The 17,831-nt window shown below is 39.3% G+C and overlaps 1 protein-coding gene across 1 annotated transcript in view; it reads left to right on the top strand.

Annotated features, from left to right (window-relative positions):
* LOC139719067 (ankyrin repeat domain-containing protein 13C-B-like) overlaps window positions 1-16,448 on the top strand; it is a 53,489-nt gene extending 37,041 nt beyond the window's left edge. Inside the window, exons 5-11 of the mRNA XM_071630509.1 lie at window positions 6,779-6,990; window positions 8,340-8,539; window positions 10,167-10,257; window positions 11,183-11,262; window positions 12,784-12,856; window positions 14,176-14,305; window positions 15,337-16,448. Of these exons, the coding sequence (XP_071486610.1) occupies window positions 6,779-6,990; window positions 8,340-8,539; window positions 10,167-10,257; window positions 11,183-11,262; window positions 12,784-12,856; window positions 14,176-14,305; window positions 15,337-15,470 (920 nt within the window). The 3' untranslated portion in view covers window positions 15,471-16,448. The remainder of the gene's footprint in view (window positions 1-6,778; window positions 6,991-8,339; window positions 8,540-10,166; window positions 10,258-11,182; window positions 11,263-12,783; window positions 12,857-14,175; window positions 14,306-15,336) is intronic.
* Window positions 16,449-17,831: the final 1,383 nt, after the last annotated feature.

Genomic DNA, 17,831 nt, shown 5'->3' with positions numbered 1-17,831 from the left:
CCATGTAATTATTGATGAGTTATACAACATGTAGGTACATTATGTAGTATACATATCTGCAGATATTGGAAAGTTGATATTAAAGTAGGTAGAAAGATAAATGTACTATATGAGATAGATCCATGGATTAAATGTCTGTATATTTGGATTTGTGTTCATTCTATAATTGTGTCATGCTATCCCTTCACAGTACCTTCAAGCTAACCCAAATCCCTCACCCTGACCCCAGCTCTAACCCCTATCAAATAATTTAACATTCAAAAGCAGTCCTCCATACATCATCCTCTTAAATCCTGGTTGAGCTGGTTAAATGGCAAATTGTGCAAATGAAAAGAGAAGACCACTATACCATGAAAGATTCATCAGCAAAGACCATTGACATTCCAGTGCAACATTAACGAGTCACATTCGACTTATCCCATGACAAATGACCCATCCTCAGCTTTCAACCAGTTTATAAACAGACTCATAAAATTATTTCATGTATTTTTTGTAGTAGATTAAATGTTTGAAGGTTGTAATATGTCATATATCTTATAAATACAGCACTAATTCTGAGACAATTTTCTTCCAATCTAGAGGCACTGTACCCGTAAAATGTTTTTAAAAAGGACCCATTTAGGTGCACATTTCGTCTTCTTTCTTTTTTTAAAAATGCCCATGTACATTGTATGGTATGTCATTTGATGTTATTTACAACACGTATTTTGGTGATAGGGGACCGATTAAGTACAATAACACATCGATCCCCGTGCGCCTCGTAGCAGACTCCTTTTTGCTGTGGCTGACAATTGGCACCAAGGACGTTTTCACTCGCACCAATCTCATTTAATAGGACGAGTCGAATTCATCGTGAAATATTGAGCCGTTGTTTTCACTGGGAGCAATTATGCAAATGACTCCCACTGTGTCGCTTTAGTTGCAAATTAAAGTATCATTTAACTGAGTTATGCATTTCGCCGGCCCGCCCAGACGGGTGGAACGATTGACGGAATCAAAGCTTCGCCCGCACACGATGGCTGCAAGGCTGAAGCAATCAGGGAACATTTTGCAGGCACCTATCAAATACCTCCACTTAATTTGATCGTAAACAAGGTGATTTTGATCAAATAAAAGGGCACACTACATCATACTTGCTGTATTATCAACTTAGTGAGCTTAGCCTTTGTACTAATCGAAATGTTTAGGGACTCATTGTACGTTGCTCATTTTGTATTCATTCCAATATAAATCAGTATATTATGGCAGTGTGCATGAAGGGAGTGAAGGGAAAATGAAGGGGGAAAAGAATATGCAGTGGTAGTGTTACACCATGGGCCCATTCACACAGCCACCAACAGTCATAATTATGAAGGTCAAAATTTGAATTGCGTAAAAAAAAACACTTTTTGTCAAAATGTGTGTGGACATACAGATGTAATAATTGTGACTTTTTTATTAATGAGATTCAAATCATGATCTGTGCACTACTAGAAGTGCAGTGTTTCTGAAATGATTGCACTTTTTCCGGAGTAGTCAAATTTTTTTGCTGTGCTAAGTGTGAATGAAAGCTGTATGAAATCACGGCAGTTTTTTGTATCCCATAATGCAAGGCGCTCGGGACACTCTGGTCAAAGTTGGGTCAAACTCCAAGAGTTACACATGCTCAGGTTGACCCCGCTCAAACCACTGTGATTTGAGTCACAATTTATCTTCATGAACTGATGCAATGTGGATTGCGAACTTTTCATGTCTGTGTATGTGTAAACCAGAGAAAACAAAACAAAAAACAAATACTGTTGTAATCGCAGCTCAATTAGCATTTTTTTAATGTGTGTGAATGGGCCTTGTGAAGGTCATCTGACCACTACTTTAAGGTGTTGGATAAGAAGTGGTAGTCCCATCTTAATGGTCTCAGTGAACCCACAAAGTAAGTTTCCGTAGTATGTTCAAATACAATTATAAAGAGTCTAGGATAGAATGTCTTTTGAATTCATGTTCACATATACCCCCAATCCACAGAGATTTTCTCTCGTCGATCTCTCGTCGATCACTCATCGGAAGCAAAGTTTATCGCTTCCGGACACCAACCGAAGCCTATGGGATTGCAGTTCCATGAATCCGACTTGTGCTGGTCCACTATCAGGTAAGTGTCAGACATGTCGGACGGTGATCTGATGAGGCAAGAGATTGTCCGATGAGGATCATGTGCAACATGTCTGACACTCACCTGATAGTCGACCTACCGAGTCGGATTCATCAGACTGCGGTCGATATACTTCGGTGGGTAGCCAGAACCAACAAACTTTGCTTCCGATGAGTGACCGATGATAAAAGATTTCTGTGGAATGGGGGTATGAAACAGCAGAGTACTGCCTAAATGAAATGAGATAAGATCAGAATAGAGCAAAAATGTGAGAATCTGTATGGGGGCAAAGTGCACAGAAAAAAACCCCAAAAAAACATGTCTAGAGCTGTGTGTTAGATGACTGGCATCATTGTCATATAATCTGATAATCACTGTTCTGTATTATTCTATGACGTGATATTATCACCCAATGCTATTAGTGGATCATTACCCCCTCCCAAGGAGGGTTATGTTTTGGCGGGCATTAGTTTGTCTGTCTGTTTGCAAAAGAACTCAAAAAAGTTGTAGAGGGATTTGGATGAAATTTTCAGGAAAAGTCGATAATGACATAAGGAACAGATGATTAAATTTTGGTAGTGATCCTGATCACAATCTGGATCCAGGATTTGTAAGAAAAAAAACCCACAAAAAAACCCACAAACAAACAAAATTAAGAATTCTTTTAATATCATTGACGAATAGGGCCAAACAAACCAGCGAATTCAAGTTGTGTGTATTTGAAGTGTGCGTATTCGCACTGAGTGCATTCGAGGTGCAGTAGCAGGGAGCTAATGGTCCAGATGCAAGAAAGGATTCTCCATCATTGGGATATAGGGCCATCTTTAGCATAATTATGTGTATATGGGTAGAAATGAGCTGTTTGGTGGAGGTCTGTGATCTCTCAAATGCTTTGCTAGCTTTGCTAGTTCATGAATACATATATATATACAAAATACTTTAACTTCAGGATTTAAAATGTTATTTCACAGAGGTCAGAGGTCCATATTAACTTTATTTTGTGACTGCTGAATCCCAATGTATGACAGTAATTCAAGCCCTTCTAGAGGTTCATCTCATTTATTCCATACACTCCAGTTATACCATATGAACATTAATGTTCTCTATCAATCTTGCCATCAATCTTGCTCTTGTGTTGAATGGTGAAAGCAAGGGATTATTAAGCTGTTGAAGACGAGTCCCGAGTATACTTGGGCAAATGTAGATGGGAAATGCATGTTGTAGCAAAATCAGCCTGTCCTCGACGGGTTAATGCAGAGGGGGGAATATGTGCTGTGACAGATTGTTATCAAATGTTACCCTATACCATTTCACCCATGTTACACTATCACAATCTGTTTCAGCACAATGATGATGGTATTTTTGTAAATAGCATTAGTAATAATAGTGATACTTTACTGTATAGGCATTGTTAGTGTATTTTCCAAAAATTATACCCATTTGTGTAAATAGCACCTCTTCATCAGGTCATGACACACACAGAAAACAAACAAGAAAAACAAAAATTAGTAGTGCATTCCTAGCCAATGCAAACCTTTAACACTGTATTGCCTATCAAACGGTTCAGAAGACACTGGGGCAGATCCTATACAATGCTATCAGTATATCAGACTTCAAGATCATTATTTCTTTTCTTTTGTTTTTTTTTTTAAACCAAACAGTGTTTGTACATTATATCATCCATTGTGCAAATTTGCATTACAGGACTCATTATGGCTATCTTTGTTATCATCCTTCTATTTCTGGTGCACTTCAAGTATTTGTAAACACTGTGTCGCCTAATTAGCCTCTGTGAGTAAACAATGCCCGCTGTCTGTAAACAGCTCACTATGGACACAAGAGATATTGATAAGCCTGTCCAACCACCAGCTGTATGAGTGAGTTGTTTTTGGTTTTTGCTAAATTGTATTTTAAGGTCTTGTTTTATTCCAATTGTGTTCTCCTAGCTTGGACAGGTGGTAGAAGAAAGACAAAGTTATGCCACTGTGAAGCCAGGTGATCCTTGGCAAGATGTCATGCATGTATTCCCACACATAGTTGTACCATGCTCTGCTGATTAAGGGAGCAAATACAGTCAACCTTGCTTAAGTTGACCTCGCATAAGTCGAATAATCGCCTAAGTCTAAGGTCTTTTCAAGTCTCTCCTCTTCATATGCTATTGAATCTAATCCCTCATATGTCGAATTTCGTCTAAGTCGAAGCTATTTCTTCAGTCCAAATAGATTCGACTTGTGCGAGGTTGACTGTAGCATATCTACAAAGTGTGCTAAAATGGAAGATGTGACCCACTGCACCCAAAATTTATGATTTATGGACATATATGCTAAGAAAAAAAAGTGACAGAGATGACAGAGGTTTTTTTTTCATTGATTATTATCTTGTTTTAAATTTATGGGGTACAGAGGAGTCAGTTTCTGTCATAATATTTCTTGTGATTATATATCTCTATATTCCTTGAAAATGGGTGTTTTTTCCTTGTAGGACCTGATGCTGTTTTTCAGCTACCATAGAAATATTTGCCCATCTTTAACTTTGTTTTACCTTAATATAAACCATCATTTCAAGGCACAGTTTGTTGTTTTTGTTCACCGTCTTACCCCACCAAGAGGTTGTTGTTCCCTCTTTGTTTTTTGTTTTCACACAAACCTGTGGGCACCTTTGAGGAGAATACAGAAGTGCTAAACATCTCTTTCTCGCACCGGCATTCCATTCAAATTCAGTTCATTAATTTAGCCAAGTGCCATAAGTGTAGGACAAAGTCTAAACACAACAGGTGGAATACAATGTATTGTTTAGACAACAATGACCATGGTTTGAGGCAACTCTGGGGGTGAACTAAAATGAAAGTGGGTCATATTTATTCTTTTTTTTTCAGACAAATTAAATATGTTTGTGAGAGATTGCATTTCATTTCATTCCAGCAGTTGACAAGACCTACTACCTGCTGGTTTTATAAAGCCATAAATGCTTATAAATGTGGTTTTTAGATGAAAATTAATTGTTTTTCCTCCTTGTACTTTGAAGTGATCACAAGCACTTATAGCACACAAGATCAAACTTTCGGATATGATCCTATTTCTCATATTAGATGCAACTGGGGTCTGCCTGGAATTTGGCAAGCATGATTTTCATGGAAAAGATCATCAAAAGATGGGTTTTTCCCCCCATGGAGAGTAATTGTGAGCATTTCATATGGTTTTTATAAGGCCGAGTTTCTCCGTTTGTGATAGATGGGATATTGATGATGAATGGGAGTCAGGGGATATCTGACTTACTGGGTCAAACTGTCCCATAGAATAAATTTAAAGGGAGCAACTGTTCAAGCATAGAAGTTCAGCGTTATTGTTTTATTCAGCCTTATTCAATATCTTACCATGAAGAGCACAATGTAAAAAGTAGACATTTTTGTGGTGTTGAAATTTTCAGCCGTTTCATGTGACCAAAAACCTGCGCGAAAACAAAAGCATGCAAATATCTTTGCTTGCCATATGTTCCAGTAGGTGAGATCTTGATTCTGTGGAATAAAAACATTTTTAAAAAATTTCTTTCCTGGCCGAGCACGAAAAATTGCTCACATGAGAATATTTTACAGTAACTACTGGAATAGATTACATTCTCATCTCGATGTGGACTTGGCAAGAGAGTGGTCGAGTTAGTGGTCAAATATTTCAAACATGCAGTTGCTACTTTGTTCTCTTGATGTACTTTATCAATAATGCGCTTGCTCTGTGATTTTCCATGATGTGTAATAGCATCGTGATAAAATTCAATAGCCATCCAGCTTTTCCATCCTTTGTATTACAACAATAACAGGGAAGTATTCAACCAAATCCTTAGAATTGTGATAATTTTGTTTTTGTTTTTGGGAGGGGGGGGGGGGGGGGTGGAGAAGTAGAGGGATGTGGGTGACGGAAGACTGAAAGGGAGGTTAGTCCAAAGGGCATTGCAATAGATATTCCTCTTGCACAAATGTGTATTAGCGCAAGAACTCTCTAACTTTTGTTTTTATAGGCAAGTGCCCTTTCAATTTACTAGCCCAACAGAGAGCATTAGTAGCCAGTAGCCGGTGGGCATGTTGGCTTCTAGTACCCTGATCCAGAGAGACGACCCTCATGTGGTAAAAGATCACTTAGTAAACTCCCTTAAGTCTTTTGTTGCCAGGGACTTTAAGACAGTGTGTACAATGCTATGGGGTTTTCTGTGCTAATCAGCACTCAAAGAACACAAACGGTTAACCCTCCCTGTACCAGGGACTTTAGACAGTGTCTACAATGCTTTGGGGTAATAAGTGTAAGGGTAAGTGAGGGTTAAATGTTTCCTGTGTGATATGGATGAGAAACCAGTGTCCATGGAGACGACGCACTCCGGTAGGTTGGTACGGGTGGATGAGTTCCTTAATGTGCGTAGGTGATGTACCGTGAAGAGATTGATATGATGGATCCCACCCGTAACCTCAAGTGGCTGGCTACAGATACAGTGCAAGTTGACATAGACCTCAAAGAAAGCCAAAAAAAGAAAAAGCAAAAAAAAAAGCAAAAAAAAAAAAACGGATAACCTTTAGCTGTGCTTGGCATTAAATGTCCTCACAGCATACAACCAAATGAAAAATATTTAAAATGTACTCCATCTTCATTCTTCTCCACCATGCCACAGTCCCCCTGGTATCCCGCATCCTGCCCTCCGACACCTGCCGGATATACAAGAAAGGGGCGCAGATCCGGGTGGACACCACCCTGGTGGACTTCTCGGAGATGAAGTGGCAGAAGGGGGACCTGACGTTCCTCTTTGACGGCACCGTCACCCCAGAGAGGTCCCTAGTGTTCCTCGACAACGAGAACAAAATCTACCAAAGATTATCCTACGAGGTGAGCCGCAAACGATTCGTGTTCCATCATTCTTGTTTTGTTGAGCTATCCCCCACCGCCAAACTCTTCCGAATCTTGTCTCAATGAAAGTTTCTCCCTAGCTCACAGCGTGGTCACCTACAAAGCACGTCGAGGTCAAGCTCCCAAGCTAGATTTATGAGCAGCTAAACATTAATACTCCTTTTATACTGCCCACGACTTCAGCTCGCTTTCTAAAGTGAGGTAACTTTAGCTCGGGCTAAGTCGTTTTATACTGCCATTCTCGACCAACCAAGGTTACATGCAAGACCAGACCTATCGCTGCCCCGCCCCCCCCCCCCCCCCCCAATCAGCCTGCTGTGTTTCCCACAAGAGCAAAAATTCAGTGACACTTCTGCATGCTTACTTACGAATACGAGTTCAGTTCTGTTAGGAATATGTTACGTGTTAAATCGATTTCATCATGACTAATTGCTAGATCAAAAAGTTCACAGAGTTATATTACCGAACAGGGAAGTGACAGCATGAGATTAAGAATACACTATAGTGCATGCAGTACATAATACACAGCACGCCGATGGCAACAGTACAGCAGTAAATGTACATGTTGCCAACCCAGAAATGCCATACACACTTTCTGGTCACAGATCAGTGAATTCAGCTCGAGCTAATTTATAAACTCAAGATACCTTTTATACTGATGTAAGCTCGGACCTGAAGCTGACCTGATCTTCCTCCCAAGAGTGGGGTAACTTTAGCTCAGGCTAAATATTTTTCGACCTTTTATACTGAAAGTTAGCTTGCTTCAGGTCCTCGCCTGAAGCGAGCTAACCCACAGTATAAAAGGGGTATCACTCTTGGAAATATTGCCATAAACTTTGTAGATCCCAAGATACATTGCTCTCACAAACCCCATCATGAAGACAAAGAGAACATTTGGACAAAGTGCATCTACGTGTGTAGTGCTGAAACTGTGGTTAACAAATTAGAAACTCTGTGTCATTTAAACACTTTCATATCAAAATTACAAGCATATTTGTTCAGTAAATCATTTGCAGCTTATGATACTGAGTACATCAAGATTTAATGCTGCACAGTAAAAATATGAAAAGATTTGCCTTTTTCATTAGAATTGATGATAATAATAGTGCTAATAATGATAATTATGATGATGATAATGATGATGATGATAACTATGATGATGACAATGATATTCATCATCATTATTATTATGGGGTTTGGAGTTGGAGGAGAAGTTTAGGAAAACTGAGGATAGTTTGATACCAAAGACAATTGCTTTCTTGTTTTTCTTGTTTGTTTGTTTTTAACTATTGTGGCTGCTTCCTCCCACAAACCTCATACATGTATAGCAATCCGAGGCTGAGCTGGAGGAGGAGGTCGACATCCTCATGAGCAGCGACGTCGTCACCGTCAACATCTCCACCAAGCCCATCACCTTCAACCGTTCCCAGAGTGGCTGGCTCTTCCGGGAAGACAAGCGGGAGCTCGTCGGCAGCTTCTTCGCCGACTTCTACGACGTCAGTGGGGTTGCCATCGAGTCAAGAAAGAGGCAAGTGCTGTCAAATAATTCTTGGTATCGCCAGTACCTAGGTGCCATGTGGTGAGCAGCATTTTAGATACATTGTCGGATAGCTCAGGGGACAAAGTTGCATCCGATTTTGGCTGCAAATGCATTCAGGTCACAATCCATCTTAATCCAGGGGTATTTTTTGTTGTTGTTGAAGATTTCTTCACTTCCCATCATGTGACCATCAAGCCTCGCAGTAGTAAACCATGACTCTAGTGACAAGAAATCGGTAAAATTTAGAAGTTTTAAACTCTTTTTTAGCTTAATTCTGACCAAAGAAAGAAAAGCAGACAAAAATTGCATTGATTCGCATGGGAACTGAGACACACGCAAACCAACCAGAAGTGGCAATGCTCCCAAGGAATCCCACAGTGCATCTGTGACAGGGCTCACAGCGTGCGTAGAAGTTTTTTGCGCAATGGCTATACCAAGAATTATCAAAAAAAGAAATTATAATTATTCTGAATTTTTGACACTTGCATCATTGGATTCCTTCTCCATTCATGGAATTGTATGGCGTCAGACAGATGTGAGTTCCTAGTCTTTCTCTTCCCTATTCTCTCAGAGGAGAGAATTTATGAAGTGGAAAAGTGCAGAAGAAAGAATAATATGTGGATAATTCCCAAATCTTGTAACTACACACAGGGAGGTGTTACAGAGATGGAGTGGCAACTCTTCGTAATTCATGCAAACACATGTTTGGGTTCAAGGCCTTACAATGGGATGTCTAGATTTCCACTACGCTTTGAAGTCATGCTCGGCACCGCTCTAGTTGCAAGACAAAGTTTGGAGACGAAGAACGCATTTCACCTTTTGTTGAATAACAAGCTTTATTTCACCGTAATATTTTAAATGAAATACTCGAATTGATTTAAAATAGTTTAGGAAAGAATTAAATAGTATAAACATGTATTTCTAGTTTCTTCGTAATGCGCAAATCGAAATGAAATGAAAATTAGGCCCTCTTAAAAAACTAATAGTTTTCTATAATGCGCACATTTCGGCATGTTAGTTTTCTATTTTTTAATCTGGGATATTCTGATCTTTCAAATAAAGTACTCAGTTCCAGCGTGCTTTTAAACTATTTGCTGTTAAAATTGTCAGTTTTACACTGCATTTTGATTCGCTGCTCCAATTCAAGGTACACAAATTCATTGCTGTCATCACATTGAAAGAGAGAGCGAATTACAGTAGGGGCAAGTATTTCTAGATGTGAGAGCGCTAGTCCTGATTATTGATGCTCTCTTTTGTCAAAGCACATGGGTGACACCTGTAGTTGAACGCATAACTTCTCGGCGGTGCCGCGCATGACTTCAAAGGAGAGCAGTAGTTGTCTCTCCTTCTCTAGCACCTCCCTGCTACACACATGTACAGCTGTGAATATATGCTAGTATTTCTCTCTCTCCCTCCCTCTCTCTCTCATGGGAGAGAATATCTGTCAAGTGGAAATGAGCACAAGAATGAATGATATGTGGATAATTCCCAACTCTTGTAACTGCACCTGTGAATATACATGTATGTATGATGGGATAACCCTCTCATCTTGCATCTACTCCACAACTGAGAATATTATATTTGTGCATTTTATCTTTCTCTCCTGGTCTTATAGGAGAGAACACTTATCAGATGAAGACGTGCAGAGGAACAAGGCAGCTGTTGAGAGTATAAGCAAAGGATCCCCAGTGGAGGACACCTTTCAGGTATCGGACACCTGTCACTAATATCTGGACAAAGATTTCTGGAGGATTGTGTGAAACTGGATCATGTGGACTCTGGGTCTTTCAGTGCAAAACTTTCCCCATGTTTTGACATATAAATGTATGACGTTATATGTGTTATCAAAATGAAAATGTTGATGATAATATTTGGAAAGCAGATGCACAGTCCTGTGCCCATGTTTATGCATCAATAATACTATTCCTAGAGGTAAGATTATGAAATATGAAGATGCTTTAACACACACACACACATACACTCAAAAATACTTACCCATATACCCCATCTTATACACATCATTAAGAGCACTCCAGGAAAGCTCCAGAAGCACTCCTGAATCCCTGTGAACTCTGTATGAACAGACAATCAGGCCGTGGAGCGCTCTAAAGTTATGCCCCTCTTGAGGCTAGGCTCAGGAGCACTCTGGAAGTGTTCTAAACTCTGTATAAACGGTCACCAATGTTTAGAGCATTCTGTAAGTGAAATGTGGTCCGTACTGTGCGTACAGTCTGTATGTAAGAAGTTCCTGTGCACTCAAAGGTCATCATGACAGTTATGCCCTTCTTGGCCACTTCATGTGTGGTCTCAGCGAGCGTTGATTCTCTTTAAAGAACAGACTCAGAAGGGCATAAGTTGAACCACTTCAGAAGCACTCCTGGACCCAACTTGTGTAAAAATGGGGTATTACATGTATACATGTATGAAATCATCTATTCAAATTAATTAACGAGTTGTGCTGCTCTGTTATTTTTTTTTTTTTTAGTGTACATTTCACTACTTAGTAATAAGTAGTAGTAATACTTGGGAAGAATAAAATGTGTTTGGATGTTTATCAGCATATGATGTCATCATTATTATCTTTGTCATAATGCAATCTTCATCTCTCCCATTCTCTCCTCATAATGACAGACACAAAGAAGACCATCCTTACCTCCGCCTCCCGAGTCTCAGATGACGTGGGAGGAGTATGTCACAGCTGAGAGGGGGAGGTGAGATTTTTAGTTTGTCCTCAGAAGTTGATGTCAAAGCATTGGTGTTTACTCATAGGTAGCATTTAGATATCAGTCAGTCTTTTCCCGGTAGCTGATATCAAGGCATTAGTGTGTACTCATAGGAAGCATTTAGATATAAGTTGGGCTGTCCTCAGAAGTCGATGTCTATTAGAGCATTAGTGGGTCCTCATCGGAAGCATTTACAGCTGTAGGTATCAATCAGTCTGTCCTCTGAAGTTGATGTCTAAGCATTAGTGTGTCCTCATAATTATCATTTATATATCACTCAGTTTGTCCCCAGAATTTGATGTCAGATCATTAGTGTGTCCTTTTGGGTAGCATTTAGATATCGGTCCGTCTGTTCTCAGTCAAGTTGATGTCTAAGCATTAATTGTATACTCATTGGTAACATTTAGATATCAGTCAAGTTTGTCCTCAGAAGTTGATGTCAAAACATTAATTGTGTACTCATAGATAGCATTTAGATACAATTTTGTATCAGTTAGGCTGCCCTCACAAGTTGATGTCAAAGTATTAGTGGGTTCTCATACAAAATGTAGGTAGCATTTATACATATCAGTTAGGCTGTCCTCAGAAGTTAATGTCAAAGAATTAGTGGGTTCTCATACAAGATGTAGGTAGCATTATGTATATCAGTTAGGCTGTCCTCAGAAGTTGATGTCAAAGTATTAGTGGGTCCTTGTAGGTAAGATTTAGATACAATGTGCTGTATAAAAGTTAGTCTGTCCTCAGAAGTCGATATCTATAAAGCGTTATTGGGTCCTTGAATGCAGTTTGTAGGTAGCATGGAACACAGAAGAATTATCAATGTAGAGTGAATGATTGCTTGTCAGTAGATTTTTTAATTAAATTTAGTGATTGTTACGTTTGGATTAGTTTGTTAATACTGCTGCAAGTCCTTATGGGATAGCACTCATCAAGGAAATATTCCCTCAAATGAGGACAGGATTTCTCACTAACGTCAATCAAATCAAAGAAATGGCTCAGAGCTGGAGCAAGATTGCACAAGCGTCATGAAAGAAAGGTACAGTGATATGAATATCACTTTATCATCTATTGAGGCATTCTATAGAGACCTTGAAACATCGGCTTTGGAAAGTGACTGTGATGTCAGTGCTCATTAAAAAAAGAAACCTGTAATTAGATCACCAAAGTCAGAAATGCCATTGTGAAAGTGAATATGTAAGAGCACATTGCCTCCCTTTATTTCGAAAGGTTAGAAATAGTATGGGTTTATTGCTGTGGCCGGAATAAGATCATAAAAGATGCCCATATGATTCACGTCTTTCATATCATCCATTATTACTGTTGTCAAACACGTCAAGGTAACATGCAATTCTTGAAAACATGTTACTGAAAGTGAAATGCTAATAGTCATGAATACGATTGATCCCCATACATTCATAATGGGATTCCCTGATTTAGAGGAAATCTGTGAGAAATATTGATCCATAAACCACTGTGTACATTGTACATTGTCATCTCATCTAATTTCAGAGCCTTAACGCTACTGGGAAGACCGCGAGTGAGTAAGGAGATGAGGAAGATGTTTAAAGCAACGGTTGCCATGGTGAGTGTAACTATGGAAACTAATCTGATGGCTCATCCTACATTGCACAATTGTAGTCAGTAATGTGACGCAGATGTTTAGAAGTCGTGCCAAGAATTTGTGTGACACCATCACTGCAGTCATAAAAGTTAGCTAGAACATTAAAACATTCTTATTTCTAGTTTCAATTACATCATCTCATGTGAAAAGGAAGAATATTGCTTCATGATATTATTGTAGCACAAAATCAAAAAGGGGCCACGGACAGTTACTGATGCCAGCTAAGAAAGAAAATTGTAGAGTTTAAGTGTTATCTCTGTAGTGACAGTGGTGATACCAGAGTGAGTGAGAAACAAAAATAAATGTTTACTATTTGTAAAGGGTCTAAAGAGTGGGGAGACTATGTAACGGGAAGGTCAGCCCAAATGGATTGAGCTTCATTTGCTACCCACCGGGTTACTTTAAAAACTAGCACAGGCCTGCTAGAATAGAATTTCCTGTCAGGAATATAGGCACTGATGCATATGCTCATTGGTTACTTTCACAGGGGAGGATCCAGGAATTCCATAAGGGGGGGGGGGGGGGGGGTGGCCTTTACAAAATTAAGAGGTAACCCTCTCCATTTTTTCCTTTTTATTTTTTTTTGTGTTAACAAAATTAAAGGGGGTCGCGTACCCGGTGCGCTCCCCCCCCCCCCCCCCCTGCATCCGCCACTGTTTCAACTTCATTCGATATTCTTCAGCTGTGTATGTGCTTCTTGGTATAAATCTGTACATTATTTGTTATGGGAATTGCCAGATATATCCGAGATGGGCCAACCTTCACAATACTCATTGAGTCTCCTCATGCTCCAGTCCCTTGTGGAGACATATTTTGTTTCAATAATACGTAGATATTGTTTTGACTTAAAGGGATGGTATAGTATTGGTTGAGGTGAAAATTCAGCTCTAAACTTTTTGCAAGATACTTGAAAACCGCTTCATGTAATGTTGAAAAACATACAAATGTACGATTCTAAGAGGTATTAAAAGCTTATTTGATGAAGATTGATTTTGAAGTGGCTGAGATATCCAAAAATAAAGTAAAATAAAGTAATCCTGATAAAAGATGGGTCCCACCTTTTATTAAGATTGCTTTGTTTTGGACATCTCAGCCATTTCAAAACCAATTTTCATCAAATAAACTCTTAATTCCTCTTAGAATTATATGTTCTTTCATATTTCATAACAAGTTTTTCATTATCTCAAAAGATCATCAAAACACGTTGGAAACTGCAATCCCCATCTGAACCGAAACTGACCCATCCCTTTAAATTCTTGATGCTGATCTTTGTATCACAGAGTGAAGATTTCCCCATGGAAGTGACAGACCTCCTCAACATGTTAGAAGTACTGACCTCCATGAAGCACTTCAGCAAGTTAAGAGAATTCGTCGAGCTGAAGCTCCCACCAGGATTTCCAATTAAAATTGGTGAGTTTATAAAGGAAGTCAATGCACAATATTAATCCAGAGCTGTCAGTGCTAAATGTTTTTTTGTAGATTCAAATGCTATTATTTCTTTTTCCATGCTGTACATGTACATACAATATGTTTATACTTCATTTTTTTGGGACAATAAAAGAAACTTATGATTTTTTTATTGTGTCTGGAAAGGAAAATAATTGTCTTTGTAAATTTGCAATCTAGTGTAGATATCTAAACTTGAGCAGATGTAGTGGAAAAGTGGAATTTTTTCGCAATGTGGAAATGTTTGCGCATTTACGCGACATGAAAAAGCTTGCAAATTTTTGCTTGCTATGTACACATATGTATTATACCACTTTGGATTTTTCATTCTGCGGAATTCAAACCGCGCAAAATTAATCTTACCAGGCCGAGTGCAAATAATTACTCACGCTAAAATGTCCACTTTTACAGTAGCATAATGATGTTTGTTTCATTACAGAAGACTTCATACATGTGTGAAGTATGGAATGTCGGTCCATTGTATTCTTAGCCACAGAAGAGGGACTTTGAGGTTGAAGGATGCAGATTTTATGATCTGTGAATAGTGATGTTATCTCGGTCATAAAAAGTTCATGCTGGTGTAGTACAAGTAGTTCGTCGCCATAATACTAGCTGTGATGGCCACACACTGCTTGCTACTGGCTCGTTCTAGCTATTTCAACAAGGTTTATACATTTATGTGCAATGATGTAAAGTTATGGCATGTAAAAGGTGCACATCAAGTTGGACATTCCCTGTTTCATCTCAACACCAAATCATCTCGAATATACTTGAGGTCGCGAGATTGAGGCACTTATGTGACTCTTGGCTAGATTAACATGCACTACGTCTCAATGTTGATTAACCTGTTGAGGACGGACTGATTTTGCTACAACACACATTTCCCATAGACACATGCCCGAGTATACTCAGGACTTGTCCTCAACGGGTTAAGATTATGTTAGTTGCGAGAATCAAAAGCTCACTGTTGTCCCTTCCCTCCTTTCCCCCCGCAGACGTTCCCGTCCTTCCGACCATCACGGCTCGCGTCACGTTCCAGGCGTTCCAGTACCGCGACAACCTCAGCCCCACCCTCTTCACCATTCCCTCGGACTATCGCCAGAACTCCAGCAGATTTCGCGACCTTTAGCGCCGTCATTATCGAAAACGACCTCCTGAATTTCCTGGCTTGCTGACGAGGACATGGTATGGGGCAGGCCAACACTCACGGAAGTCAACTGAGTCTTTCTCCGAAGTTGCAGTTATGTCATTATTTTGTGCTTTTGTTAACAAGGCAGTCCAGTTTTATTTCTCTACGAAGTTTTAGTCTTTATGAAAGCTCACGTACTGTTGAGCAATTTGAGTGTGACTTCTCCTTTTAATACGTCTTTTCTTCCTTGTTTTGTGCTCATGTGTGTTGGACAGATAAATCGTAATGATGACTCCGTAGTATCAGAATACAGTTGGTACTCGAACAGTACTTTGTGAGTATGTGGACACAAGATCATGGAAAGTAAAATCTTTAGAAATCTTTCTGCATTTAACACTACACCTTCAGTTGCTTCCTTCTAAGAATGGACATTTGGCAAAAGACATTGTGAGAGTCTTTACTGATAGAGAAGGGAAAGGATGGGGATGCTGTATAAAGACTAGTAAAGTACAAGGTCTCTCAGTTTATAAATAGGTAAGATAAGTGTCACTGAATTCATATGCTGATATTGGCTGTAAAAGCTGCATATGACTGGTGGAAATTCATTAAGACAGGAGTTTTTTCCAAGGACACTCAATATATCTGGTGTTTAAAGGTGTTCAACAGCTTTTGCAAGTTCTCCAAAATTTTCATGCAGTTGGACTCCATTTTGTTTTGAGAGAGATTCTAATTCAAATCACTGTCTGCACGATACATTTGACAACATAGATCATGGCCAAGAGGGAAATTTCTGACTCTGTTTCTTGAAAAGTGTAAAACATATTTTTTCATTCCATTGCCATGATTTTTCAGTCGCAAATTAATCACTATAGAAAAGTCTTGATTCAATATTGATATGTGATGTGAAGTGTACAGTGCCCATATGATAGTCTGTTTGAGATAGACCTCAAATCAAGCACAAGACAGTCATCTTCGGCAGTGAAGGACAGCCGTACATGTACAGTGGACTCCCGTTATAACGAAGTCCTCGGGACCGGCAGTTTTCCTTCGTTGTATCGAAATTTCGTTATAACCGAACAGAAAAACAATAAAAACACATAGAGCGGATTATGTTACGGCCTGAATGTTTACTTCGTTGTAACCGGAATTTCGTTATAACCGTGTTCGTTATAACGGGAGTGCACTGTATAGCGTACCCTGTTGTGATATGACTCGCGATCAAATATTTTCAGCGTCTTTTGTTTTTTGCTCTTTTTTTTCCATCATGTGGTTTGTTTTTGTCACCTGAAGTATTTCCTTATAAGTTCATGTTAGATTTGTCTTTTTTAGCAGCATACCGAGCAGTGATGTGTACCTTCCTCTTTTTGCTGAATGAGACTGCATTATGAGCTAGGGTAGACCTATTCTTGGATTCCCCTTCAGTGCTATGCAAAGGTGAGGACACTCTCCTCGAATCAGACAATCGATCATCTTCAGGACTTCAGGACAGCGAAAAACCGTCTGCTGCAAGACAAAGAGGCTTGATGGTGGGGATTCCATGAGAGAAGAGGTCGGAAGTCTTCCCTTACTGTATTGATGATTTCATTTTGTTACTCCTCTTACTGTGAAATCCTAGATTTTGAAAGAGAGCTCGAAGCAAACAGTAATGCATAAACATCATTCTATTGTGCAGGCAGAATGCTACAGGTTTTGTTTATCCCTTTTTTTCCCCCAAGAGGAGCCATCTTCTTCCTTCTCAAAATACTTAAGAGCTTTGATGCTTAGTATTCAGAAGTTTTTGTTCAACAATGTTCAAGGACTGGTGTAAGGTCATTAATTTGGTTCATAGGGTGGTAGAGTCAAACTTTGCTGAATGACAGCCTCCCTTCAAGGCTCATCAGGTTTGGTTTGACATGGTAGTCGTAAACTAGCTCTGATAAGGCTTAAAGCAGATTTGTCAGATGGCTCTAAACAAATAAAGATGCTGCTCTATGAAATTAAACTGAAAGAGGGCTGCATTTAGACTTCGATAGTCTGATTTCCAAGTTGCGCATGCTTTTGTGCTGATTTTGAAGGAAAGAAGATATGTTATATTTCTACGATTAGAAGGGACTATCAAGTAGATAGTCACTTATAACAAGAATGAAATGGAGGATGCACATGTGTGTAGAAAAGTCATTCAGCCTTGAAGCCAGACTAAGAACCATCTTTTAAAATGCTGCAGTGTGGTTGATGCATAGCTGCTTATTGTTGTATTGTGCTCTTAACTGAAGTGTGTGGGGTCATTGTGTTGTCTGTCGTCCCTGTTACTTTCACTTCTTGGAGTCTGGAAGACGTTCAAGACTAGAACGAGACACTAGAGTGAAAGACGAGTAAGGACCA

This window comes from Diadema antillarum, unplaced genomic scaffold (genome assembly GCF_040938485.1).
Source record: "Diadema antillarum isolate AM-2024a unplaced genomic scaffold, OU_Dant_1.0 scf00000103, whole genome shotgun sequence".
NCBI classification, from domain to species: domain Eukaryota; kingdom Metazoa; phylum Echinodermata; class Echinoidea; order Diadematoida; family Diadematidae; genus Diadema; species Diadema antillarum.
Note: the sequence above shows the minus strand (reverse complement) of the source record. Positions and strands in the feature narration are given on the sequence as shown.